The sequence below is a fragment of the Apaloderma vittatum genome, unplaced genomic scaffold (genome assembly GCF_000703405.1).
Source record: "Apaloderma vittatum isolate BGI_N311 unplaced genomic scaffold, ASM70340v1 scaffold6032, whole genome shotgun sequence".
In the NCBI taxonomy this organism is placed as follows: domain Eukaryota; kingdom Metazoa; phylum Chordata; class Aves; order Trogoniformes; family Trogonidae; genus Apaloderma; species Apaloderma vittatum.
Window position 1 is genome coordinate 38,522 of NW_009701799.1, and position 21,926 is coordinate 60,447.

General features: G+C 41.4%; 1 protein-coding gene across 5 annotated transcripts in view; it reads right to left on the reverse strand.

Annotated features, from left to right (window-relative positions):
* PPFIBP1 (PTPRF interacting protein, binding protein 1 (liprin beta 1)) overlaps positions 1–21,926 on the reverse strand; it is a 53,315-nt gene that overhangs the window by 9,597 nt on the left and 21,792 nt on the right. The window contains exons 7-22 of one of the 5 annotated variants that reach the window (XM_009879284.1): positions 19,691–19,805; positions 18,150–18,182; positions 16,859–16,929; positions 16,099–16,174; positions 13,280–13,437; positions 12,243–12,361; positions 10,800–10,853; positions 9,580–9,640; positions 8,521–8,550; positions 7,216–7,387; positions 5,650–5,682; positions 3,214–3,355; positions 2,815–2,943; positions 2,001–2,151; positions 665–776; positions 435–523 (exon numbers count right to left, since the gene is read on the reverse strand). In XM_009879284.1, coding sequence (XP_009877586.1) covers positions 435–523; positions 665–776; positions 2,001–2,151; positions 2,815–2,943; positions 3,214–3,355; positions 5,650–5,682; positions 7,216–7,387; positions 8,521–8,550; positions 9,580–9,640; positions 10,800–10,853; positions 12,243–12,361; positions 13,280–13,437; positions 16,099–16,174; positions 16,859–16,929; positions 18,150–18,182; positions 19,691–19,805 — 1,545 coding nt within the window. Of the gene's footprint in view, positions 1–434; positions 524–664; positions 777–2,000; positions 2,152–2,814; positions 2,944–3,213; positions 3,356–5,649; positions 5,683–7,215; positions 7,388–8,520; positions 8,551–9,579; positions 9,641–10,799; positions 10,854–12,242; positions 12,374–13,279; positions 13,438–16,098; positions 16,175–16,858; positions 16,930–18,149; positions 18,183–19,690; positions 19,806–21,565; positions 21,659–21,926 lie in introns of all 5 variants that reach the window. The other 4 variants (XM_009879285.1, XM_009879283.1, XM_009879287.1 and 1 more) reach the window with 4 other exon arrangements.

A 21,926-nucleotide genomic window follows, 5' to 3' on the forward strand; every position in this document is an offset into this window, starting at 1 on the left:
TGGCAGTGCCTCCTCCACAGCCAGATCTGTGCCAACCGCTGCCTGGGTGACCCCTCTTCCCCCCTACACGTAGCAGGGGCAGGGAGCGCATTTGAGGCTGGGGCTGCTGCCAGGAAAGGCTTGGGGGTGCTGAGAGGAGGTGAACATGGGAAGAGAAAACTGTTCACAGAGGTGAGTGGTAGGGTGTGGCTGCTTGTGCTGTAGGGAGCAATAAACGGACGCAGTCGCTCGCAAATTGGCCCCAAGGGAGCAGGAGGAACATGGAGGCTGGAGGGTGGCGTTACGTGGATTTAATATGTATGCAGATACAACGAACAGTGAAAGTAGGTCTAGTCTTACCTGTCTTTTATTTGGAGGTAGGCCAGTGTGCATTAAGGTGGGGACAAACCAAGAACGTGAAAAAGATGTCAGGAAAAGAAAAGCCATTTACTCACCACGCTCATGTAATGGAGCATTCGGCCGTCCACCTTTCCTTCGTCAAACTGGGTCTTATACTGGGGGAGGCCAATGTCATCCAGCCATCCTAAGGCAGAGACATTCATGTTAGTGTGGTAGCCCAGTTACCTAGCACCAGTTAGTGCTCTTCTCCTTCTTTGAGCCCAAAGCAGCCATGATTAGGAACCCCTATCTGAAGTTGCTGTTTCAGTATGTAAGAAAATCTTACTGGTGACCCAGTGGTAATCCAGTTTGCCGTGATTGTTTTCCTCTTCGGATCCGAGTGCCTGCAGAGCAAGCTGAAGTTTCTTCCGATGCAACGGGTGCTTTATCCCAAGCTCCTGTGAAAAGGAAGGAAAGAACAAACCTAGAGACAATACTGTATTTTATTTCTCCCTCTGCTGAATTACAAATGGTTTCAGCGAGTCACACTGTACACAGCACTTGCTGGTGACTTGGCAGGTCCATTTTCTATTTGCTGAATATCAGCATAATTTTAGCACACGTTCAGCACTAGGGACAGGCCTGCTCACTGCGGTGGATTAATTTCAAAACATGGTGGATTCCAAACTGTATGAAAATGTTGGCTGCAATATTCTCGTATCAGGTTAAAAAAAAACCAACCATAATATAAACCATGTTAACATTCAGAAAACTACTTGATGGGATTACTACCTTCCCTCCTACTCAGGCAGGTAAGGTTAAAAGAATTATTTAATTAAGAGCGTATTAATGTCCCAAGAATTACTGGAATTCATTAATGCTTCCAAATGTGTAACACCTTCCCCAGTATAGTTGCAAATGCAGCTGTTCCAGGATTTCTTCAATCCCACATACACTTTCACCCATGCTTGCCAGCTCGCGTTAACTCTGATTACACTATTACAAGCTGCTATGTTCTTATCACACTTGTCTTATTCCAGTTGTTGTGTAACTACAACTTCCAATTAACTCACTGCCTAACTGAGAAAACAGGCTTACTGTTTGGTGAGAAGAGTGATTTTTTTTTGAAGCCTAAAATTCGAACAGTAGCAAATACCATGGATTCAAAGTATATATTGAACCAACTTTTCTTCCCATTTCTAGTTTTAGAAAAATAATTCTGTAACAATTTAAGACAAAGAGACTGATCACTCTGTGTGTAACAAATTCTCATTCCTCTTTGTGTAAAATGGGCAGAAAATATAATCAGACCAAAACAACAGCTTTTTACACCTCACACATGTACCATACATGAGTGCTAATGAATCAGGGCTACAAACCCATATGATAATGAGGAACTCACACACATTTTCAAGAAAGTGGCATAGCTGATTGATATGCCCATGCTTAATGAAATTAAATCACACATTTGTAATTATTAGTTTAATTAGGGAGCATTCAATTTCTATGAAACTTGGGCTAAAAAGAAGTAGATTTGGCATCACTGCAGATGACAATATTTTAATAACTCATTGTGTTTACATTTTTGTTTTTACCGGGTGAACCTTACAGACATGATTCACATGCAAAAACTAGCAATTTTTTGTACGTTTAACTGAGAGTAGTGTTTCCAGTATTCTTACCTTTTCCAGATCCTGCTGAGAAGCCTGCAGAAGTGTTTGCCCAGACAGTATCCAGTGTTTGCCATTACTTATGTAAGAACCTAGCCCTTGGTCCTGCAGCCAGTTGCAAACCTGCTCCTTTGTCCACTTTGCGAATGGCATGTCCAGCTCACTACAGAAGATTTTACCAAAAAAAATCCTCATAAATCCCGTGCCTCAAAAATCTAGTCTTACTGATAACAATAGTACCAGAGCCTAAGCCCAATTTGTGAATATTTTGTGGGAGCTGGGACAATCTCTGGAGGAAAGAGTGCATCACAGTTGTTAGGTGAGCCTCGTGTGGCAGAGAAAGTCTCTACTTTGGGACCACTAGCACCATGAAGTACTGATCTCCTGCCGCTATCACAATTAACATGGTTTCTTAACACTACTGAAAGTAACCACTCCTGCTGACCAGTGTGGCTAAAACTACAAAGGGAGACCATAATGTTTCACTATAGCCTTTAATCCCCAGAAGCACAGCAGGAAATGTACCAGAAGAATGTCTGCCATTGCCGCGTAAGGACTCATGCCGTGCTTCACATGGCATCAGGGTTCCACTCCTCCACAGCCATGAGCAATGAAAGCTCTGCTCAGCACACAGGACCCCTCCACCCAACCAACCTGAACCCCGTGAAAAGCCTTTTAAGGGAGGAAACAGCCTAGATCTGCCTGCTTCTGTTTGCCAGGAGAAAGAGACATTTCATTTTGGAACTGTGCTTCTCCTTTGGACCCTGTGCTTGACTGGAGCTGCCAGGAAGGCAGGCACCGGCACACTTTGCACCACTCATCTTACCTGTGAGATTGCCCCAGGTCTCGAGACCAGCCCAGTCGTGGCCCCGCAGTTGCTCTCGTCCCTCCTCTTTTGAACTCCGTCTCGGACATGTCATCTGGGTTGAAAGTAGTAGACTGACTTCTTTTAAGTCTAGTTTAAAAGAAGAATGCATATACACATTTAGCTAAAGAAAAGGCATGCTACTACAACTGCAGCTGATATATGGGACACCTCCTACAGGGTTTGTAGCTCTTCTGCCTGCCACCAACCTACTGTTAGTTCTCTCAAATGCTGTACTGGCTGCTGCTCTTGACACCGTGGAGCCATGTGTTGGAGGGGAAAAAAGGGACGATGAGTTCCCAGCAAACTTCTCTGAAAGCCCCAGCTCTCGTGAATGGTCGTTTCCCACCTTTTACTTACCTTCCAAATAACTTCTTGATCCCCCTGGCCTTTTTCTTGGAATCTGGAGAAGGTGGTGTCATCTGTAGACTGTCCATTTCTTTTGGGCGAGGGGGCAAGCCAGCCAGATCCAAGTGATCTGCAGATCCCTTTTCTGTTTCAGCTATTAGAAAACAGAAGCCCTGTCAAGATCCAACTGTGCAGGACTGTACAGACACACTCCTGAACTTCGGAATAACTCTTACTAAAATTATTGAGAGCCACCATGTTAAGAAAATGGGGCAAATAGGGATATGAGAAATTCCAGGAGCAACAACATGTGTGCCTCCTTCATGGGTCTCACTGGGAACACTCCAAGGCAATGCTCTGCACCAGTTCAGTGACTTGCATCCAAGGTGGGCAAAAACCACCTCATGAATCAATTGGTGAATTAGATCCCAAGTACACTCTTCCTTGGGGAGTGCTCCTACAGTCTTTTCACAGACAGAGCTGACGCACGTGGATGCCCCAAAACAATTCAGTGCTGCGGCAGGGAACCAAACCAGGAGTCCCCAAAGCACAGAAAAATAAATAATTTCCCTGCAGGCATCTTTCCTAATAACCTGCAATATTCAGTAAGTTACACAAACAGGAAATCCTGGAGATTCCTGCCCCAGGAGCTGGAGGGCCCTTTCACCCTCACTTCTGCAAGTTGTGGAATATTTTGTTCCTCTGCAGAGAAACACCATGGAGTTTAGGCTCTGCCTGAACTACATCTTCTGAGTGATGCACAAAGCATCTCTCATTAGAGACCCCACACATTACCACCCACTCCAAAAGCATTAAATCTTTGATCTGTAGCTGTTGCTTTCTGTGACAACAAACCTGAGGGCTCCTGTCCCTAAGAGGAAAGCTGTCACAAAAGCTAAACTGACAAAGAAGAAAGTTATTTTAAGATCATTTAAAAAGAAAACAAAAAGAATTGCAGTATCTACTAGGCTACGTAAGCAGAGATGTGCCAGCAAGTGCCAGATAGCTGAATAGAACTACCATGTGAAATCTATGCCACTTACTTGCTGGGGAAGAGTGACAGCGTGAGCCTGTTCAGATGAAGCAGCTGTGGCAAGGCAGCCTGCAGCAGGCTGACAGTCAGGCCTGTAACCACTTTAACCATCTTGTAACATGGTCGTGTAATTAGATGACTATCATTTGTTTTTGAAACGGATTCTTGGACTTCCAGGAGAAAACCAGACAAGTTATGTGAATCAAGGTAGAGCATATATTGCTGGGATATGCGGTCTCAAGCCAGAGAGTTAAGGCTGAGGTGGCCACAATGTGCCACGAACAGCAACAAACTGCAGGCTTTGCCAGCGTGTCTTTCTGCTGGGTGAAGTTGAAATGATTCAGACAGAACACATTTGAACACGTCCCACTTTCCACAGATGCTTTAGATGTTAAACCTTGCAGTGAAACAACAAGGCCACATAAAAAGTTTTTTCCGGGCACTTTGGTTTGACTGCTATCAAACATAGGGATCCTGACAGCAAGAGACAGCACTAATGTCAAACCAGGCTTTTGCATTTGTGGTTTTTGCTTTACTCGTCTAAGAAAAAGTGGTAGCTTAGAAAAAAAACACATTTAAAGAGCATTCTAGTGAGAGAATACCAGGACAAGGTTGGGTGCATTAGTAACAGAGATTTGCGGGTATTGCAACATTTGCTCTTTGTACCTTGCTCCCTTTTGTGCTCTGACACAACAGCATAGAACAGACAACATTTAAGCGGCCACACGGGAAAGGCCCAGAGCTCTCAGTCCGTCTGTCAGCGAGAGGAATGTTGGATATTTGCACAACCACACCAACTGACACAGCTCTGCTCGCTAAGGCAGGACCCTGCAGGTCTTACCCACCCTTGCCAGAACCACGGAGGGAACATTCATGTCACAAGACTGAGTTTTACCAGGTGAATAGTTCCATTCCCACCTGCCCCACTTATTTCTCATTTGCTTATTATTCAATAAATACAACTAAAACTCAGAAGAGGAATTTACAGATCTTTCCCTGCAATACTCTGCTAAGTGAATGCCTCAAAAACATATCTTGTTCTCTGCTTGGTCACCCTTTAAACTCTTCCAGGGGCTCCGGGACAGACCACAGCACAAAGGTGCCACCGATATTTAGACATGGCCGATTCTCACCTGCTACCTTGGTCTGTGGGTAACTTTGTGCTCAAAGTTACGGCAAAAGTCTCTGCAAATTAACCCGCAAACTCTCTCATTAGTAGCAGTTACTGAGAAATGGCACAGCTGACTTTTAGCAGAGGGCAGATGTTACATGGGAACTCCTTTTAGTGATGGGCAAAAGTTTTGATGCAGAGCTCTGGTGCCTAGCGCTTGTCTGCAAAGTGTGTGGCCATAACCAGCCGTTAGCAGCAGTCACAACACAGCGCTGGTACAGGCAGACATGCAGGATTACTATACCTAAAGTAGGTGCACTTGCACTTCGACTGCGATCTTCAGATATCCAAACAACGCACATAACCACACGCAGCACAACGGGAGAGAACACGCAGAGGGACAAGGTAAAACACAGTTCAAAACTTACGTCAGCAAAATACAAGACAAAAGGAGGGAGGTACACGAGACACATGCGCGACACACAATGCTGAATTCACACAGAGATTAGGATTACCAATTCACTGTTAACCCCCTCTCACAAAACAGAAATGCAGTAGAGCTCTATGGTGGAGAGGGTAAAACAGCACCGCAGTCACTTCGGTGCGGGGAGGTCACTTGCTCCATGACACATTGGGCAGGTGACTCACGCAGGCTCCCGTGAGATGGCAAGTATCTGGACACCAGCTTTACAGATGGAAGCACTGAAATCTGGATAACATAAACAACTCACTCAAATTCACAGGATCCTGACATAGACGGCTCACCTTCCAATCCTTTATGACAGCCACAAGCACTCCACTTTGTTAGACAAATCAAATTCAGGATGGAACAAGTGATTACACAAAAGCACACATGAAATAAACCAAGGCAAAGAGTCTATCCCTCAGAATAGACTGTCCATCTATTCTAAGTAAGCTAGCAAGTTCCCATGCTATGTTGCAGACAAATATGGGCAATGTGTAATAAATGAGTAAGTACGTCACTTCTTTTGAATAAAACTCAAAAACTGTCTCTGCGTAAGTAAGAGCAGGAGACTCTCCTGCTCAACAAAGCAGAAGTTATGCCCCTTCAGGCTTCTGAAAGACTGAGCTGAATTCCTAAATCTCGTGCAAGAGAAAGCCAAAAACTTTAGATGAATGGCAGTAGATCTGATGCACAGATTCACTTGATGCTTGAATTGCAGCAGCAGAAAGACTGCTATATAAGGGTAGTGAATGCAAGCACGATTTCAGCTGGTGGCAACAGCAACTTCTGCATTAAGCAGAACATTTTGCTTGGTTCTTTGTCATGTGCAAATGTCATCAAATGACAATACCAAAACACCCTCCCACGCACAATTACAGGCCCAAAAAATCAACATGAGCTTGAATATCTCATCAATCCTGTTCCTGTTGTCACCATTTCTTCTGAAAGTCTGCTTAAATACACATAAAACAAAGAGGAAGAATGAGTGCTGCTGCCTCATTTCTGTACGTCTGAAAATTGTGTGCAAGATAAACTGAGGATGGATCCAGGGAAAAAAAAGAAGGCCACAAATCCCATGTGTGAACCACTGCCAGGCAGCTAGCATTTCAAAACTGCAGCAATCCGCTACAAGGTCCCAAGGGAGATAGCACAGCAGAGGTTGAAATAGATCAAATACTTCATTACATCAGTGAGGGTTTTTTTTCTGCAGGGTTTGTTTGGTTGGTTGGTTTGTTTTGAGTGGGATTTTTTTGTTGCTGTTTGATATTTTCCAAACATTCTGCACAGAGAAGTGCCACCAAGTCACAGTGAGACTAAGGCTGGTCTTCCTGCTTAAGACAGCTACAGCTGTTGTCAAGAACCTTCAAAATACACAGAATCTGCATTCAGGTGCATGATACCTACCCAGATTTGGGGCACTTGCAGTCCTCTTGTTATTTTTTATCTTGAAAAAGCCTCGTCCAAATGAAGATCTGGCTTTACGGGTACCAAAACTATCCTCGTCGCCTATGCCACCACGAGAAGGAGACTTTGGAGGGAGGGTTGCGAAATTATTACCTTCCACAGGAGGTTTAACCTGCTCAAGTTAGGGAAATAAAGATTCACTATAAAGGTACTGCAAAAGGCCTTTTGAGAGAAACTGCAAATTGACTGCTGACAGATAATTTGGAGTGTTCCTCTTTTTTGTTACTACTTCAGGACCCAGGATTACCATCACTACCTTCTAAGAGGAACATGTTGTCTTTAAAATGTTTCTCAGTTTCTGCAAAGCTGGTTTACAGGTATGGAAAATGTAAAAATTTAGTCCTGGAAGGCTTAGAACTTTTCCAGCTCTCCACTATTTCTGTCTGCCCTACTGGTAGCTGTAAAGGCAGCTGGAAGCAAAGAGAGACACAAGACACCCCACAGCATATCGATTCTCTGCCAAGCATCAGACAGTTCTTTTTGTCTGTTCACTGCCCTGGAATTTCAGAATTAACGGATTAATTGACTCAGCTGAAGCTGAGAGGATATTAAGTGTCAAGCAAAGACTATAAATGCCAGGGCAGACAGCAGACAGGCCAGTTAACCAATATAAAGCAGTAGTTTTAACCTTGCCAGTTGTTTCACTGTATCTTTAAAAGGAGGAGGAAGCAAACCCATTCACCATCCAAATACGACCCTTTGGCATTTGCTGCATGGATAGAGCATCCAATCTACAAGCAGTATCTGAGGTATGTCGTCCTTGCTCAGGTCTTCCTACAGGTAGTAATTGTTGTACGCAAGCTGCGCTGTATGGTACTGCAGGGTACATTTTGCAATACCAGTCTTTTTAGCATCACAGTTGCTACTCACAGAAAACCATTTGAAAAGACAAAGGTTTGCTAATCCAAGGTAATTACAGGGTCAGCAAAATACTTAATGGTTGGCTTTGCAAATTATCTAGTGGTAGAATATGCGGGGGAAACATTATCTTAGATGGCAACCTTATGCTTAGCCAGACTAAGAGCTAATCCATGTGCGAGAAGACAAGAAAGTGCGAGACACTATAAGCCTGACACTGAAGTGATGGTGACAACTATCATGTTAACTTCTCGCTATCTTGTCTGCGAGGTCTGCTGTTCCCGCGCTGGAACTGCATGCTGCGATTTCACACAATCGAGCCTTTCAACACCCGCTCGCTGTCTCTGTTTCTCCACGTACACGCATGAGCGCGCACAAACACGTTACCTCTGTTGGCTTCTGTGCAGAGTCTCTGTCCTGTTTGGGAAAGATTAAGATAGGCATCTTAGAAGTCATGGTTTATAGCCAGCATTCAATTCATTATGGCTATGCCGAGTTAAATTCTGGCTGCAATACTCTCACTTTCTATAAAAGGATATAAATAAACCTCTTCAGAGCTGTATTCCACACAGATTAACTCTTGCTTTCTTTGAGGTCAGTGAGCTGACATGAAAATACGGTTGCTTCGGTTTACTTTGCAAAGGATTAGCTGTGTACATAATCAGCGACATGCAGTCTGTTATGGCCTTAATGGGCACAGTTGGCTTGAGGGGACTCAAAGCAGGAATCAGGCAAGGTAGAAGCCAAGTAGATAAAACATCCATGGTCTCCACTCCTTGGCTGCCCAAAGCCTGGCCCATGAACGCTAGCTCTCATCATCAAGTTATTGTTACATTTTCAGCCCTAAGCTGTAAGGCACAGCTCACCAACTTGGGTTTCAGGGAACTCAGGAGTTTCTAGGAGCTTGGGCTTTAAAAAAAGAGCACAGGAATTGCCCTGATTTGATGACATCATTAGAGGCTAGCTGCCTTTGCCCACTTCAAAAGAGATCTAAACTGAAGTTATCACCAGACACACAAAGGATTTGTTCCTGACCACCTAACACATATAGTCAGCCCAGACTGTATTTTATAATGCATTAATTACATGGCCTTCCAAAATTATTTATCTTAAACACAAGAAGTGGTAATGGGACTTAATTTCTTCTTGTCTTAAATCAGAAAAGCACATCAAGTGAAAAAACCCCACCCCAACACTGTAAGAGAGTCTCAGGTAAATGCCTCATGCGAAAAAAAAAAAAAAGAAGCGCCTGTGTCTTCAAGGACAGATTTTATCCTTAAATAAAATGTGGAAGATGTCACATATACGTGAACATTAGTAACACATGACATGAGGAGCTCTACTCTGACTCAGAATTTCTCAGAAGGCAGCAACAGAGAGTCCACAGGCCCACAGATATCAGCCCTATTTCTAAGGGGATGGGAGGAAGTAAGAGACCAAACCAACCACTTCAGACGTCTCTTTTCTCAAACTGCTCAGGCTGCTGGACTTGTGCAGGGAAGAAGTTCTGAAACAAAGACATAAAAATGAAGTCAAGTTAATGGAACTGAATTTGCTAAGATAAACACACTCTCAGGAATCAGCCTTACAGAAAGCATTACAATATGTGATGAGATATACTAAAAACAAAGACATTTTGAATTAAGGCAATCAATGCTCTAATCAGAGCCAATACAATTTGATGAGGCACTGTAAGAATCTCTGTATTGTAATTACTGCTGCTAATGCTTCACTCACATAATGCCTACCCGTGAATATTTTTGGCTTTGTATTTAACATTATATTTTCAGAAGCAGAAGTTATGCAGGCAAATGAAGCAACAAAAACAAAAGCTAAGAAAACCAGTATATTTAGTAACAGGCTTCTGAGTAATTTAATCCTTAAAGAAGTCAAGCATATTAAGTCAAGCATTTGTGGTTTAGTATTTTATCTTCAGTTCCATTTTCCATTTCAGATCAGACATCTTCAAGCTTCTGGTGAGATTTACTGCCTAGAACACTTAAGTCTAGTTGAAAAGAAAGTTACCAATAAAGATTTTCTGCAACCATGTATAAATTAAGAGTCACTTCACTGAATTTTACAAAGCTGCCTATATTTATACCAACATAAGGAGAGTAGAATTTGGTTTGGGGAATACTCTTGTGGCACTAAGTCATTCAAAATAAAAACAGCTGCTGAGCCTCGTGTCGTGTACCAGGCAAACCGTCTTGACTTAGGCTCCTTAGTAACAAAACGCTTTGACTCCGTTTCAAGTTCATAAATAATCTCACTGACTTCCCTAAGGAATACGGCCATGTAGTCAACTGATTACCTTTCCCCCACTATCAAAACAAAAAAGCAAATCACATATGCGTGTCCTATGGAAAACTGTACATTTTGAAGGATATTGACAGTCTACAGTCTAATTAGAGATGCTTTGCAATGTAAAAGACATTAACTGCACATGCACAGATAAAGCATTGGAAAATGACAATGACAAAAACAAAGAGCATGAGCCGAAAACTACTACCACTAAGTATCACCTTGGCTAGAACTAGATCACATATTTACACATGTATGTAAAATAGGGGCAGAGGGGAGAGGGGAGGTATGTGTGTACTGAGTGGAGTTTCAAGTCAACAAGCACATATAAATGTTTCCTATAGATTTTTTACTACAATACTTACACCGGAGCATCACACAGGTGAGTTTCTGGGGAGGAGCCTGTTGATTTTCCCTCACTGTAAAAACAAAAAAATACATGAAAAAAGGAAGGCATTTGAGGATTCCATCAAATATCTTGTGGACACAGAAATCCCATCACCTCTTTAATTCAGTTTTCACTTCAGCTGTTACAGTAATAACACACGGCAAATTTTCCCCTCTATAGTGGCAAAGTCTTATAAAACATAAAGGTGAGGTCAAGAGTCCCAGGAAAGACAAACAACATTGCAAGTTGGTAACAGTACCGCACCATTCAGCTTAAATAAATGCAAAGGTTACAGCATGCGCAGGGTCTGTGCAGCACCAAGCAGTGGAGGCCTCCAGCTCCCTGCAAATCACCCACAGTGGGGCAGCAAATTTTGCTGCAGGTTAGTGCTTTGTTTGGCTTTGTCCCAGATGGGACACAAATGAAATCCCTGCTAGTGATGATTAGAGCTGCATGAGGCACAGCAGAAACCAAGCAAAACTAGTCTTCTGGATAGGACATTTTCCTTGACTGGAACTAGAAAAATCACATATTAACTTACGCTTGCACTGATTTTTCACATCAAGATGGATGATGGTTTTAATCCAACAAGATTTCCCTGCCTCTGAATTCTTAGTATTCAATATTCATTTAGATAAAGCCAGGGATTTGGACCCAGAAGAAAAAACAAAAAATGAAAACAGCCTTTGTCTAGCTGTGAGTCTGGTGTGCTATTCAGAATCCCCTGCAGTGCCAGTCCAGATCTACAGGGGCCAGAGCTTTCCTCACTCGGGCAAAGAGGGTGCAGGCTTAGAAATGCTGGAGAAAGCTGCAGGCCACATCTCACCCAGGAGGCTGCCACTGGGCTCAAGCCTGAGGTCCTCAGGCCCTGAGCGAAGAAATGTCTTTGCATCGTGTCATGCCAAAGGACAGCAACAAGGCTCTCTCTTTCTCTGATCTTTTGAAACACTGCTTGCGTTTCTTTCTGGGGCACCATTAACAGTTCATGGTTAGAGCTGGGCAGTCCTTTTGTTGCAATTTTGGCAGTGCCTTAACACCAATCTTTAGCAACTGTGGAAAATGTCTGAATACAAATTGTCAAGAATACATTTGTACTAGCACAGGCAACACTATCTCAGCCAGACCTAGGTGATGTAAATCTATACAAAAATAATCAATCTGTGTCCTTCATTGCATCAGATCATTTTTCCCCTCCTGTTCATTTCTTGTGAAGCAGCTGGTATAGAGTATGGGTACCGCTACAAGCAACAGCAACCAAACTAATACTTGTCTACTAAAAAAGTTTTAATCCATGTGTCATGTGAATGCTAGCCTTATTTAACTGAATTAATGACAATACAGTAACTGACAGATTATTACTGTCATCAAACATCACAGAATATTGGATTTACAACTGAAAAATACATGGAAACAATAATACCTCATTTCACTTGCAGGATCTGGCCTAGACTGTGTTTTCACTTTCTCTGCAATGGTTTCTGAGTTCTTGGATGTTGATGAAAAAGAAGGGATTGAAATCTGTAAAATACTGGTGTGGATCTGTAAGGAATTCTAGAAAGAATCAAGAATACATGTCACAATGCTTTCAGTTGGAAATAAGCAGTTATAAATTAAGAAAGAGTAGCAGATAAACTATGAAAAGAATTATCTGAAGTGATTTTTTTCTTTCTGCTGTAACATAATGATTTGCTACTTGGAAGATGGCATTGAAGATAAGACACGAATCAGTGCACAGGTAAGATATAGCATAGATAAAAATCTCACAAGTCTCCCAAAGCTGCCTGCTAAATCTAACACTAACACAGACTCTATGAATAGTAACTCACTCCTCAGGTTTACTCCTGTCCTTAGCCACTCGGAGAATACCAAAAAGCTGCTAAACATTTAATTTAATTTTCTCCTGTTAAGTAAGTCAAGTCTCTGCTCTGACTCGGAGCTTTAAAATAAGAGAACAATAGATTTATTACTGGAAAATGTGATTGTAAAAATCACAGATTGGACCACAACTTACTTATTATTTAACTGAATGGACGTAATGATAGTTGCATCCTTTTAAATATGACAGAATATATTGAATAAGTTGCAACATGTTTACTTCAAGTTCCTGACAAACTAAATGCAGCTCCTAAAACAGCTATGTTCAATATGAAAAATAATTCCTGTGTTTGATAGGAAAAGTAGTTTAGACCCGTTCTCATGACAAATAAAGCTATTTGCTGTCTCCTAATCCCATTCAATGATTAAGAAAATTAAATTTAACTGAACTTAAACGAAACTCCTCAGCAGCTTTCATAAGAAAACTACATTCTCCAAAAGGATATGGGACATAACTAAAAACTGTGCAATCCTGAAAAAAACTCTTTTCAGAAACTTGAATTTTGGCATCTGCAATATGAATCCAGCATAAGCAATGTTTTCGAGGTGTGATGGCATTAAATGAGGAAGAAAACAAGATACCTCTTCATGAATATTCAAGTTAAACTCATCATGGATTGGAGATGCTGTTACTGGGGTTGGGGATGGGCTTTTCTCTGGGTCAGTCAGACTCGGTGTGTCCAACAAAACTGTGGAAATAGACCCTGAATTCAGGAAGTCTTCACCATCACTCTCCTTGCCTGAAGGAAAAGAATATGGAAGATTGTTGGCTTTATTTCTGGATACACGATGACCTTTGCTCCCACACAAGACATAGCTGGAATGTCCATTTTTTAGTCCAAAAAGGGAAAAGGATAGGGTTATGGGTTTTTTTAGGACAAACAACAATATTAGAAGGGGAGACACTGTCAAATGTTGCTTTACAATTCAACCACCAACACAACAGGGTTGGAGCAGAGGGAGGACGTACATATGACAACAGAAAGCCCAGCAAATGCCCTCAGGGCATTTAGTGGGATCAGTTTCAACAAGCCACATAAACTGGAGTAGTTATTTCCTGCCCTGAGTTCAGGAATTTCACACTAAATTTTTCTTTTGCCTTATTCAGTAGGGAAAAACCAGGGGGTCAAGTCTGCCTGAAACTTGAGATCTCTCTAAGGTATCTTCAAGTCACCCATAGGAAAAATGCAGCCCACGGCACGAGACTTAACATCAGCTTTTAAGTGACTACACTGTGTTTGCAGACTGCCACAAACTGAGTTTGTCTCATTTAGTTCATGCTGTAGCCTGCACCAGCATCTGGTATCCTCTGCTCCCAACAAGTAGCTTGCTGCTCCTGAACTGCCCTGGTCCTACTGAAAGGCTTGGATTTCCCCACTTGTCATCGACACCAGAGCACTGGCACTGACAAGCAAAAGTTAAAGGCAACCAATGCTTTCTAAAAACTAAGCAGAAACCAGGCACTCATTGCCAGAGATCAGGTGCAAATACAAGCCAAAGTCTTTTCACAGCAAAAACCCTTCTTGCCCTTTTTCACTGCCTTAAATCTCTGTCTATGCTCCATGAATTGACTGTAAAGCCCAGTTCCCAGAGACTCGAGGTCTGTTTTAACATCCTCCTGGCTCTGAAGGCATAGCACTGCTTAGAAGAGTGACCCACCACTGCACCCACCTCAGGGCTGCAGTGCTTGTCAGGACAGGTCACTGGAGACCATGGCCAAGGACTTTCACATGGCCCTCCAAATCAGCCAGTGACCTCAGGAGCGGAGGTCAGGATCTCCTTGCTGCAATCACAGCCTCTCTGATGGCCTCTCAAAAGCCCGGCAGAAGAAAAAGAGAGGCACCCGGAACCTCTCTTCCCTAGCTCTTAACCCCCACCTTGGTAGCATGTCCAAGATGGGCCCTCTGCATTTCCTGCCTTGGCCCAAAGACAGCAGACCCAAGAGTCCAAACATGAATCCAGCACCACAAAAATACATGTTTTGCCTCCTCGCTCCTTTCTGGCTATTGACAATCTTCGTTCTTTGAAAGGATCCCTGAGGGCTCCTACATCCCTCTCCTAGGAGGTGATCCACCTCCAGCGTTTGCACAGCCAACAATAGCCACAAGTCTTTGTCTGTCCTAAAGAAGCTCAAGCAATGAGCTCAGGTAAATTCAAGGTCTGTGGAAGGCTGGCTTGGTCTCCTCTGGCTGTCAGAGGACTCACTGACAAAGGAGGTTTCTATAAGGCAGTAATACAACATTGCAACACACAGACTTCTAAGCTGGGCATACATTATATGTGCATGCATTATCAGAATGCCAATCTCCAAAATTTGTTGGGGACAGGTCTTTCAGAGGACAGTGATCTACAAGACACAACTTAAGTGCCAAAAGAACAGGATGATGCAGGGAAAAAACCCCACCAGGCCAGGATTACTGCTGTAAAGCGAGATGCTCATTTTCTAACTGTTTTCATCTGAAAATCCAGAACCATTTCAGTGTAATGTTCTACATGCCTTTCTTTTTATTTGCTTTTAAGGGAGAAAGCAGAGGCATTGGGTATTCAATGCAATTACATCAACCTGATGACCAACAGACCTTTGGGGATCAGAAGCTTCCTGGATCGGGAAGCCTCTACCAGTCCTGGAACATGTGGAATGGACTGTTACATGTATTATAGCTATCGGTACAGCCACACAGTTAAGCTCATTTTATGGTGCAAGAGAAAGCTTTTTTTGATTGGATTTTTTTTGGAGGGGGGAGGAGGTATAAAAAAAGACTGGTAGGAAAATCAGCCTGGCCCCTCACTGCGGTAAGGGAGAACTGTTCCACAGCTGCTGCACGTGGTGGTTTGCACAGGCCTCATCACATGCCAAAGACGTGGCGTGTCATCGCAACCCAGTCCTGGCAGCACACCCACTTTGCTATGGACATTTCCGCAGCTCGCGGGCGTCGCTATTGCAGCGTGCGCAGCTGCTGAGGCAGTGCTGGTTTGGCTTGTAGGAACGTGCGTGCTCAGGCACCGGTCTGGTCAGCTACCAACTCCTCCCCAGAAACGCACGCAAGAGAGGGGAACGGCAATTTTTAGGACTTAATGTAGCAGCCAGCCCTGGAAGGCGTTTCAGGAGGCTAAGGAAAGAGCCCCAGAGCTTATCATAATCAAACTAATTTTACAAGGGGGAAATAAGCAACGTGACAATAATAGTTACTATTACCAGATGGTAAATGGGACAGCGCCCAAATGTGCAGCTGCCTGGACAAAAAAGGCAATTTACCAGTTCATACCACTTGAGGAACTGGATTTTACTCCACCCTAAGAGATGCCTCCAAACATAAGTCTAAGAGTCACTATAAGAACTACCACAACGCACCCAGAGTTCAAATGATTGTAGAATTTAATTTTTTTTGATTGTACAATACCTTTTTTACCTTGAGCCAGTATCACCATGTCTTGCACTTTCTTGTACCTATTCAGAGATTGCCGAAGCTCTTCAATCTAATAAAGGAAAGTTGTTACTGTGCTTCTTCCTTCAGGAAATCAAAATTAAGAAATACAAATACTAGCTATTCTTCAGATTAGAAGACATGGGAAGTGTGTATAGGAGAGGATCAGAATTTTTAGAGGCTTTGAAATATCAAAACTTATATTTAGCAAAAACTGTCATCTGGTTAATCACCAGAATTGTCCCAGTCTTGAAAGAGGACTTCAGCTCCCTTATCAAGTGAAAGGTAGAGTGTAATAAATTTGTCATGTAACAGAAAGAATTTATCAAAGGATTTAGGGCTTTGGCGATCAAAAGAAACCATCCTACAAAATGCACATGCATACGAATGCACAAAATGATACATGAAAACAGTTCATACTTTACAGAATGCCCTTCTGGAAATGTGGCCTGTGATATCTCATGGAACTGGTATGGAGGTCTCTACATTTTCAGAACACGGTGTAAATTGCAGTAGACTGAACTGAGTAACACAACAGTATAAGGACTCTGTGTACGTGCGACAGAGCTCATAAATTATCGGTTATAGTCCATTAAAGGTACTGCAGTGCTTCTGACTATAGTGAATCATTGTTTCTTACGAACTTCATTTTTTTAATTGAATTGTGACAAGTTCACATGTGAAAATTTTCTTAGAGATTTAACTCAATTTTATGAATAATTACTGGAAAAATGACTTTTGCTACCTTCTCTTCATTTGCTGCCATTAGAGATTCTACCGCCTTCTTCATTTTCTGTACCTCTATATCTAAAAACACAATACAGTTCTCCGAGTCAATTTAAGTAAGACAGTGTTATGAAACAAAACAAACAAATAAAACCTAGAAGCAACTCGATAACATCTGAAAGTATATTTCCAAATTAAAAGACAAAACATAAGCCACTTAAATTCTATGTTAGATGGAAACACACAGAAGAAAGTCCTTCTTCAAAACCAGTCAAGAGTAAAACTGCTGCTTGACTTTGACTATCTCCATCTTTCAAATAATTGCAAAACAAAAAGTCCACAATATATCAATTATTACATTTAGAGTGCAATAAAACACATCCTCATTACAACAGTCAACAAACATCCCAAATGGCATCTCAAAAACTCACTATACAAAGCAATAGGATTAACGGATATGATGAAGAAAGCACTGTGCAGTGATGCTTAGTCTTAATTCAGTATGGATGTAGAAATGAGGACAGCACAATGGAATGATACAAGTATTTGCTGTGATGAGTGGTCATGCTAGAAAATATACTGTAATTCAGACTTGGAAAAGGTCCTTAAGACAGACAACACTGTTCTGTGCTTCATCTATAATCCTTATTTACAAAGAAGTACAAATACATGGAAACCTGTATATTCTAAGGGGGTTAGATTTTGGAGGTGTTCTGGACTATTCTATTCAAACAGAATTGAAACAATCTCCATTTCTGCTAAAAACCTACCTTGCATAAATGAAGTAAACTTTAAATTTCATTACAAATATAGGTAGGTGGCCAAATTTATAGGCAAGAAAGCATTTTACTTTGGTTTAACATCCCAGAATTTCCCATAAAATAAAGAGTGGGAAGAACATTTACCTCCTTAATGAAATGCAAGAAGAAAAAAAGCTGCCTGTCTGGCTTTCTAAATGAAAGACATTTAGACACACTGGGCTAAAACAGTGACTGATTTCCAATGACTTTCACTCAGTCCTGCTAACGGAAAATCTACTTTACTGGATTGAGACTGCATTTTACTGTGAGGCAACTGTTTTGCAAGTTGGCATGAGACCAAATCTTCCTTTGTTTATCAGCTTTTCTTCAAAAAATTTTGTATTTCATGTGTGATATATCCACCTTTGCAAGCGTAACTAAGGGTTATAGATGATGCAACCTAACAATGTTTGTTAGAGCAGTTTTGCAAACATGCAGAAAGCTAGTCTGGAAAGCACTTCTGAAATGCAAATGCTTGTGGAAAGACACCAGAAACCTTACTTTTATCTTTGAGCTTCTTTTTACAATTTTCATCTGTGCAGGAAAATCCATTGGGTTTGACATTAGCATAAAGGTTATGACATTAAATCATTTTTAAGACAATACTGATACTTTAGGAGTCAACTATTCCTCACATACTATTGCAGAAACAAGCAATTCACAATTGCAACCTGCACTCCCCCGGCACTAACTTTCCTAATGACAGAAAACAGTCTTGGCACTCTCACAGACAACCAACTGTCTCGAGGATATATTTTTCTACTGTGTGCTTCCACTTATAAGGCCCTGGGAAAGGCTTATGCCAATAGGTTACTCTTAAAATAACACGTTACTGGCAAAACCCAGCTAAGTGAGAATGTACATGCACTTGTTCAGAAAGCGCAATTCAGCTAATGGGGCAGATAACCTGTGTTATCAGTAAACAGCATTGGTCCAAGGCAGGAAAAACGTAGGTCATCATGGCAGAAGATCTCCTGCCAAGCTATACCAAAAACTAAACTAGAGCTGAGTTCAACAGACACAGCAGCCCCTGGGAAAAAAAGCCCCATATATGTAGTCATAAACGCAATAAAGTCAGACCATGTTCACATTTAAGTTCTAAAAATAAAAATAAAAATTAAAAAAATTGAATCATGGTTAGAAAATGGAACCATGGCTCAATGTAGTGACATCTAGTGATCTTATGCAGTAGTTTGAAAACAGATAATTTTAGTAAATAAAATGTGACAGTTTACACACAATGTTTTCCTCCTCAGGCCAGGGAAGGAGATTACTTAATTTTTCATGGCTTTATTTCTCTAAAAAATATACTTTAAAATCACAATCTTAAAATCAGCAATAAATATCAGTGGGATATATTCAAAAGTGAAATTCCAGGAGGTCAAACAAGCCAAAAATTTTGTGAGGCTTTAAAGTAAGATCTCTAGTTTTAAATAAGTTCCCAAATCTAAGTTTTCCCCAACTAAATACTGATTTTGTTTCTTCTTCGCAAGCAAACAAAATAATTACCTGACATGTAAAATTCCTGTGTTAATTCAAGCCGAATTAGGATTTAGACTTAATCAGTGCAGAAATCCAGTCCTCAATTTCATCTGCTTCTGGCTAAGTCTGCACTAAAGATTTGCTAGTACACGCCTCACTTTGGTTGCAGTATGGTACCAGTAAGGGGTGGGGTGTAGAATCAAAGTTCCATATAGATACCCACACAGAAGTTTCCTTCTCAATATAATCTTTGTGAAGAACTTGTTGAAAGTAGCTTAATGATTTCTTTACCAATATAAACCACATCTTTCCAGGCACCATGTAAGCCACATGAAGAGCTCTCTAGGGATTACTTAGGTTACAGTTGATTGGGAACCTGTTACACTAGGTTAAAAATCGTGAACACCCACTAAATATATTTAAAACAGTAAACACAAATACAGAAAGTACATGAAAATTGAAGTTTTTATCTGTTATCTCCTGTAAAACCAGTCATGGAAACATGACCTCAGATGAGGTGACTGAGGAGCATGTGGTGAGAGAGCCTCCCTTCCTCTTACCTCTGTCGAGTATTTCAATTCCTTCTCCCTTCAGCTTGCAAACCAACTTTTCTTGCAGCCTTTTTACCTCGGTTTCCTTCTGCTCTAGTTTGTCTTTCAAAGCGGCTAGCTCGTCCTGTAACAGACATGGAATCACTCAGTGACAGCTTCCACATGCATCACATCCAAGATGTTTCCAAAAGTCCCTCCTATGAAGCACAGTGGACAGGTCCTCACCAGTGGAAACGACTGACATTTACACTCACTAAAGGTACACCCACCAAACTGACTCTGAACATCACAACAGACTGTTAATTCCCTAAGGGGGCAAAATCAGGGGGCCTGTGGCTGAAAGCGTCAGTCTCGTGTACAACTGAAAAGAGATTTTACATCTAAATTTGAAAAGGAAAGAATAAAGAAAAACAGAAAGGCAGTTTTCTTATTTATTTAACATTGCAGACACAGAAAAAGTGCAGGTGATGAGGCTGAACACTAAAATTTACATATATTTTGGTATTTATAGGGCATTTTGCATGTTCAAGGCTGGACGGTTATGGAACTGTGTTTACACCAGGCTGAGGACAGTTTCAGAAATAACCACTGCTTCTATGAAAGAAAAATCAATCACGACACCATCAAGCACATAACACATACTGGAAAGCAGTTCAGACAAAACTGTGGTACCTCTGCCACAGTTTGGGTTTGCTGATCAAGTATTAGGAAAGGAAAATTGGAGTTGAAATTCATGGCAATAAGACAGATGGTGTTTGGGGGAGTTGGGGTGTATTAGATAAATGCTTTTAAATTTTAACTTAGATCTAACCATCTGCACTAGCAAGTGACTGGCACGAATCCATGCATTTAACTTTTTAAAATCTGAGTTAAATCCTACCCAGTTTAGCAACATGTTTCTTTGGTGTCCGAGGATATCTTGTGCAACAGCATCATCAAGACAGGACCCTCAGTGCAAATGTACCCAACACTGGAAATTTAATTTGTTCAGTTTGTAAACAAAACAAAACAAGGCAAGACTCATAATTTTGGCATTTACAGCTTCTAACTGAAATTTTAAATCCTTAAAGGAATAAAGCAAACTAGAATACTGTGGCTTAGGTATACTCCTGAGCTTCCCTCAAAAGATCTCTTGCAAATACATAGCGACACCTGCAACCTGATCTATGGCCCAGATAACAAAATTTCCTGAAATCTTTTCCTGTTTGCTCTATAGCATCATTAAAAAATAGATCAATTTTAAAATTGTCAAGAAATCAAAGCTTCTTCCAGAACAGTACTCGGACAATACAATCCTCCAGTGCTTTAACTTGGTACTTAATGGTATTTCTGCCCATGTAGGACCTATGCTTCTCCAAAATAAGACCATCACTTGGTTGCTTGAGAAGCTGTCGTAATATCCATGGGCAACTAGAGCTGCACGTGGTTGTTGTGTATTTCTTCCCCTGAATTAGAAACACGATATGTAACTTCACACGTGGGAGAGGGGGCAGTACAAAAGAATCACTATTTTCTAGCTAGTTTTCCTGAATAAATTTTCACTAAAAAGATGAGAAGAAGTTTGCTTGAATAATGTGTACACGAGCTACAGAGCAGGCAATCTTTCCTTGGGAGGGAAATGATTTTAACCCAAGTCTAATTCCGTTAGGTGTAACCTATGCAAAGTTCACAACACTAAAATCCTCTCCCATCCCATATAAAAGCTGTTTACAAGGAATATTGACATAAAGAGCTTTCCACATTTAACGGGAAAGGGCACATTGCATATCAACACATAGCAATTAATGAAGAACAGAGCATGACAGCACGATGCAAGACAGACCGTAAAACGGTGGAACATGAAGGATTCAAAACAGGCCCAATATTACCCAGAAACTACTACACCTTTAGCATCTGGCTTTTTTGCTCCATCCGCTGCTTTTCATACTGCATCTGACCCACTTTGATTTTCATACTAGAAAGTTTGGCCATTAAAGACTGGTAACAGAGACAGAGGAGTGAGAGAAAACTAAAGATAGAAAAGAGACAAGGCTAAATGGCAAAGAGAAGTTAGACACAGAAACAGAATTACTGCTAGAATTACTTAGGTGAACACTTTCTCTTCAGAAGTGGTTGATTTTTATCACATTTTGGAGAAAATTAATGCTTGGCTTTGGTCTCACCTATAGCACATGCCTTATGTTCCACAACTGGTGTTTCTTGACACACATGTGAAGTAAAGGTCTATACAGGTAATAAATTTACT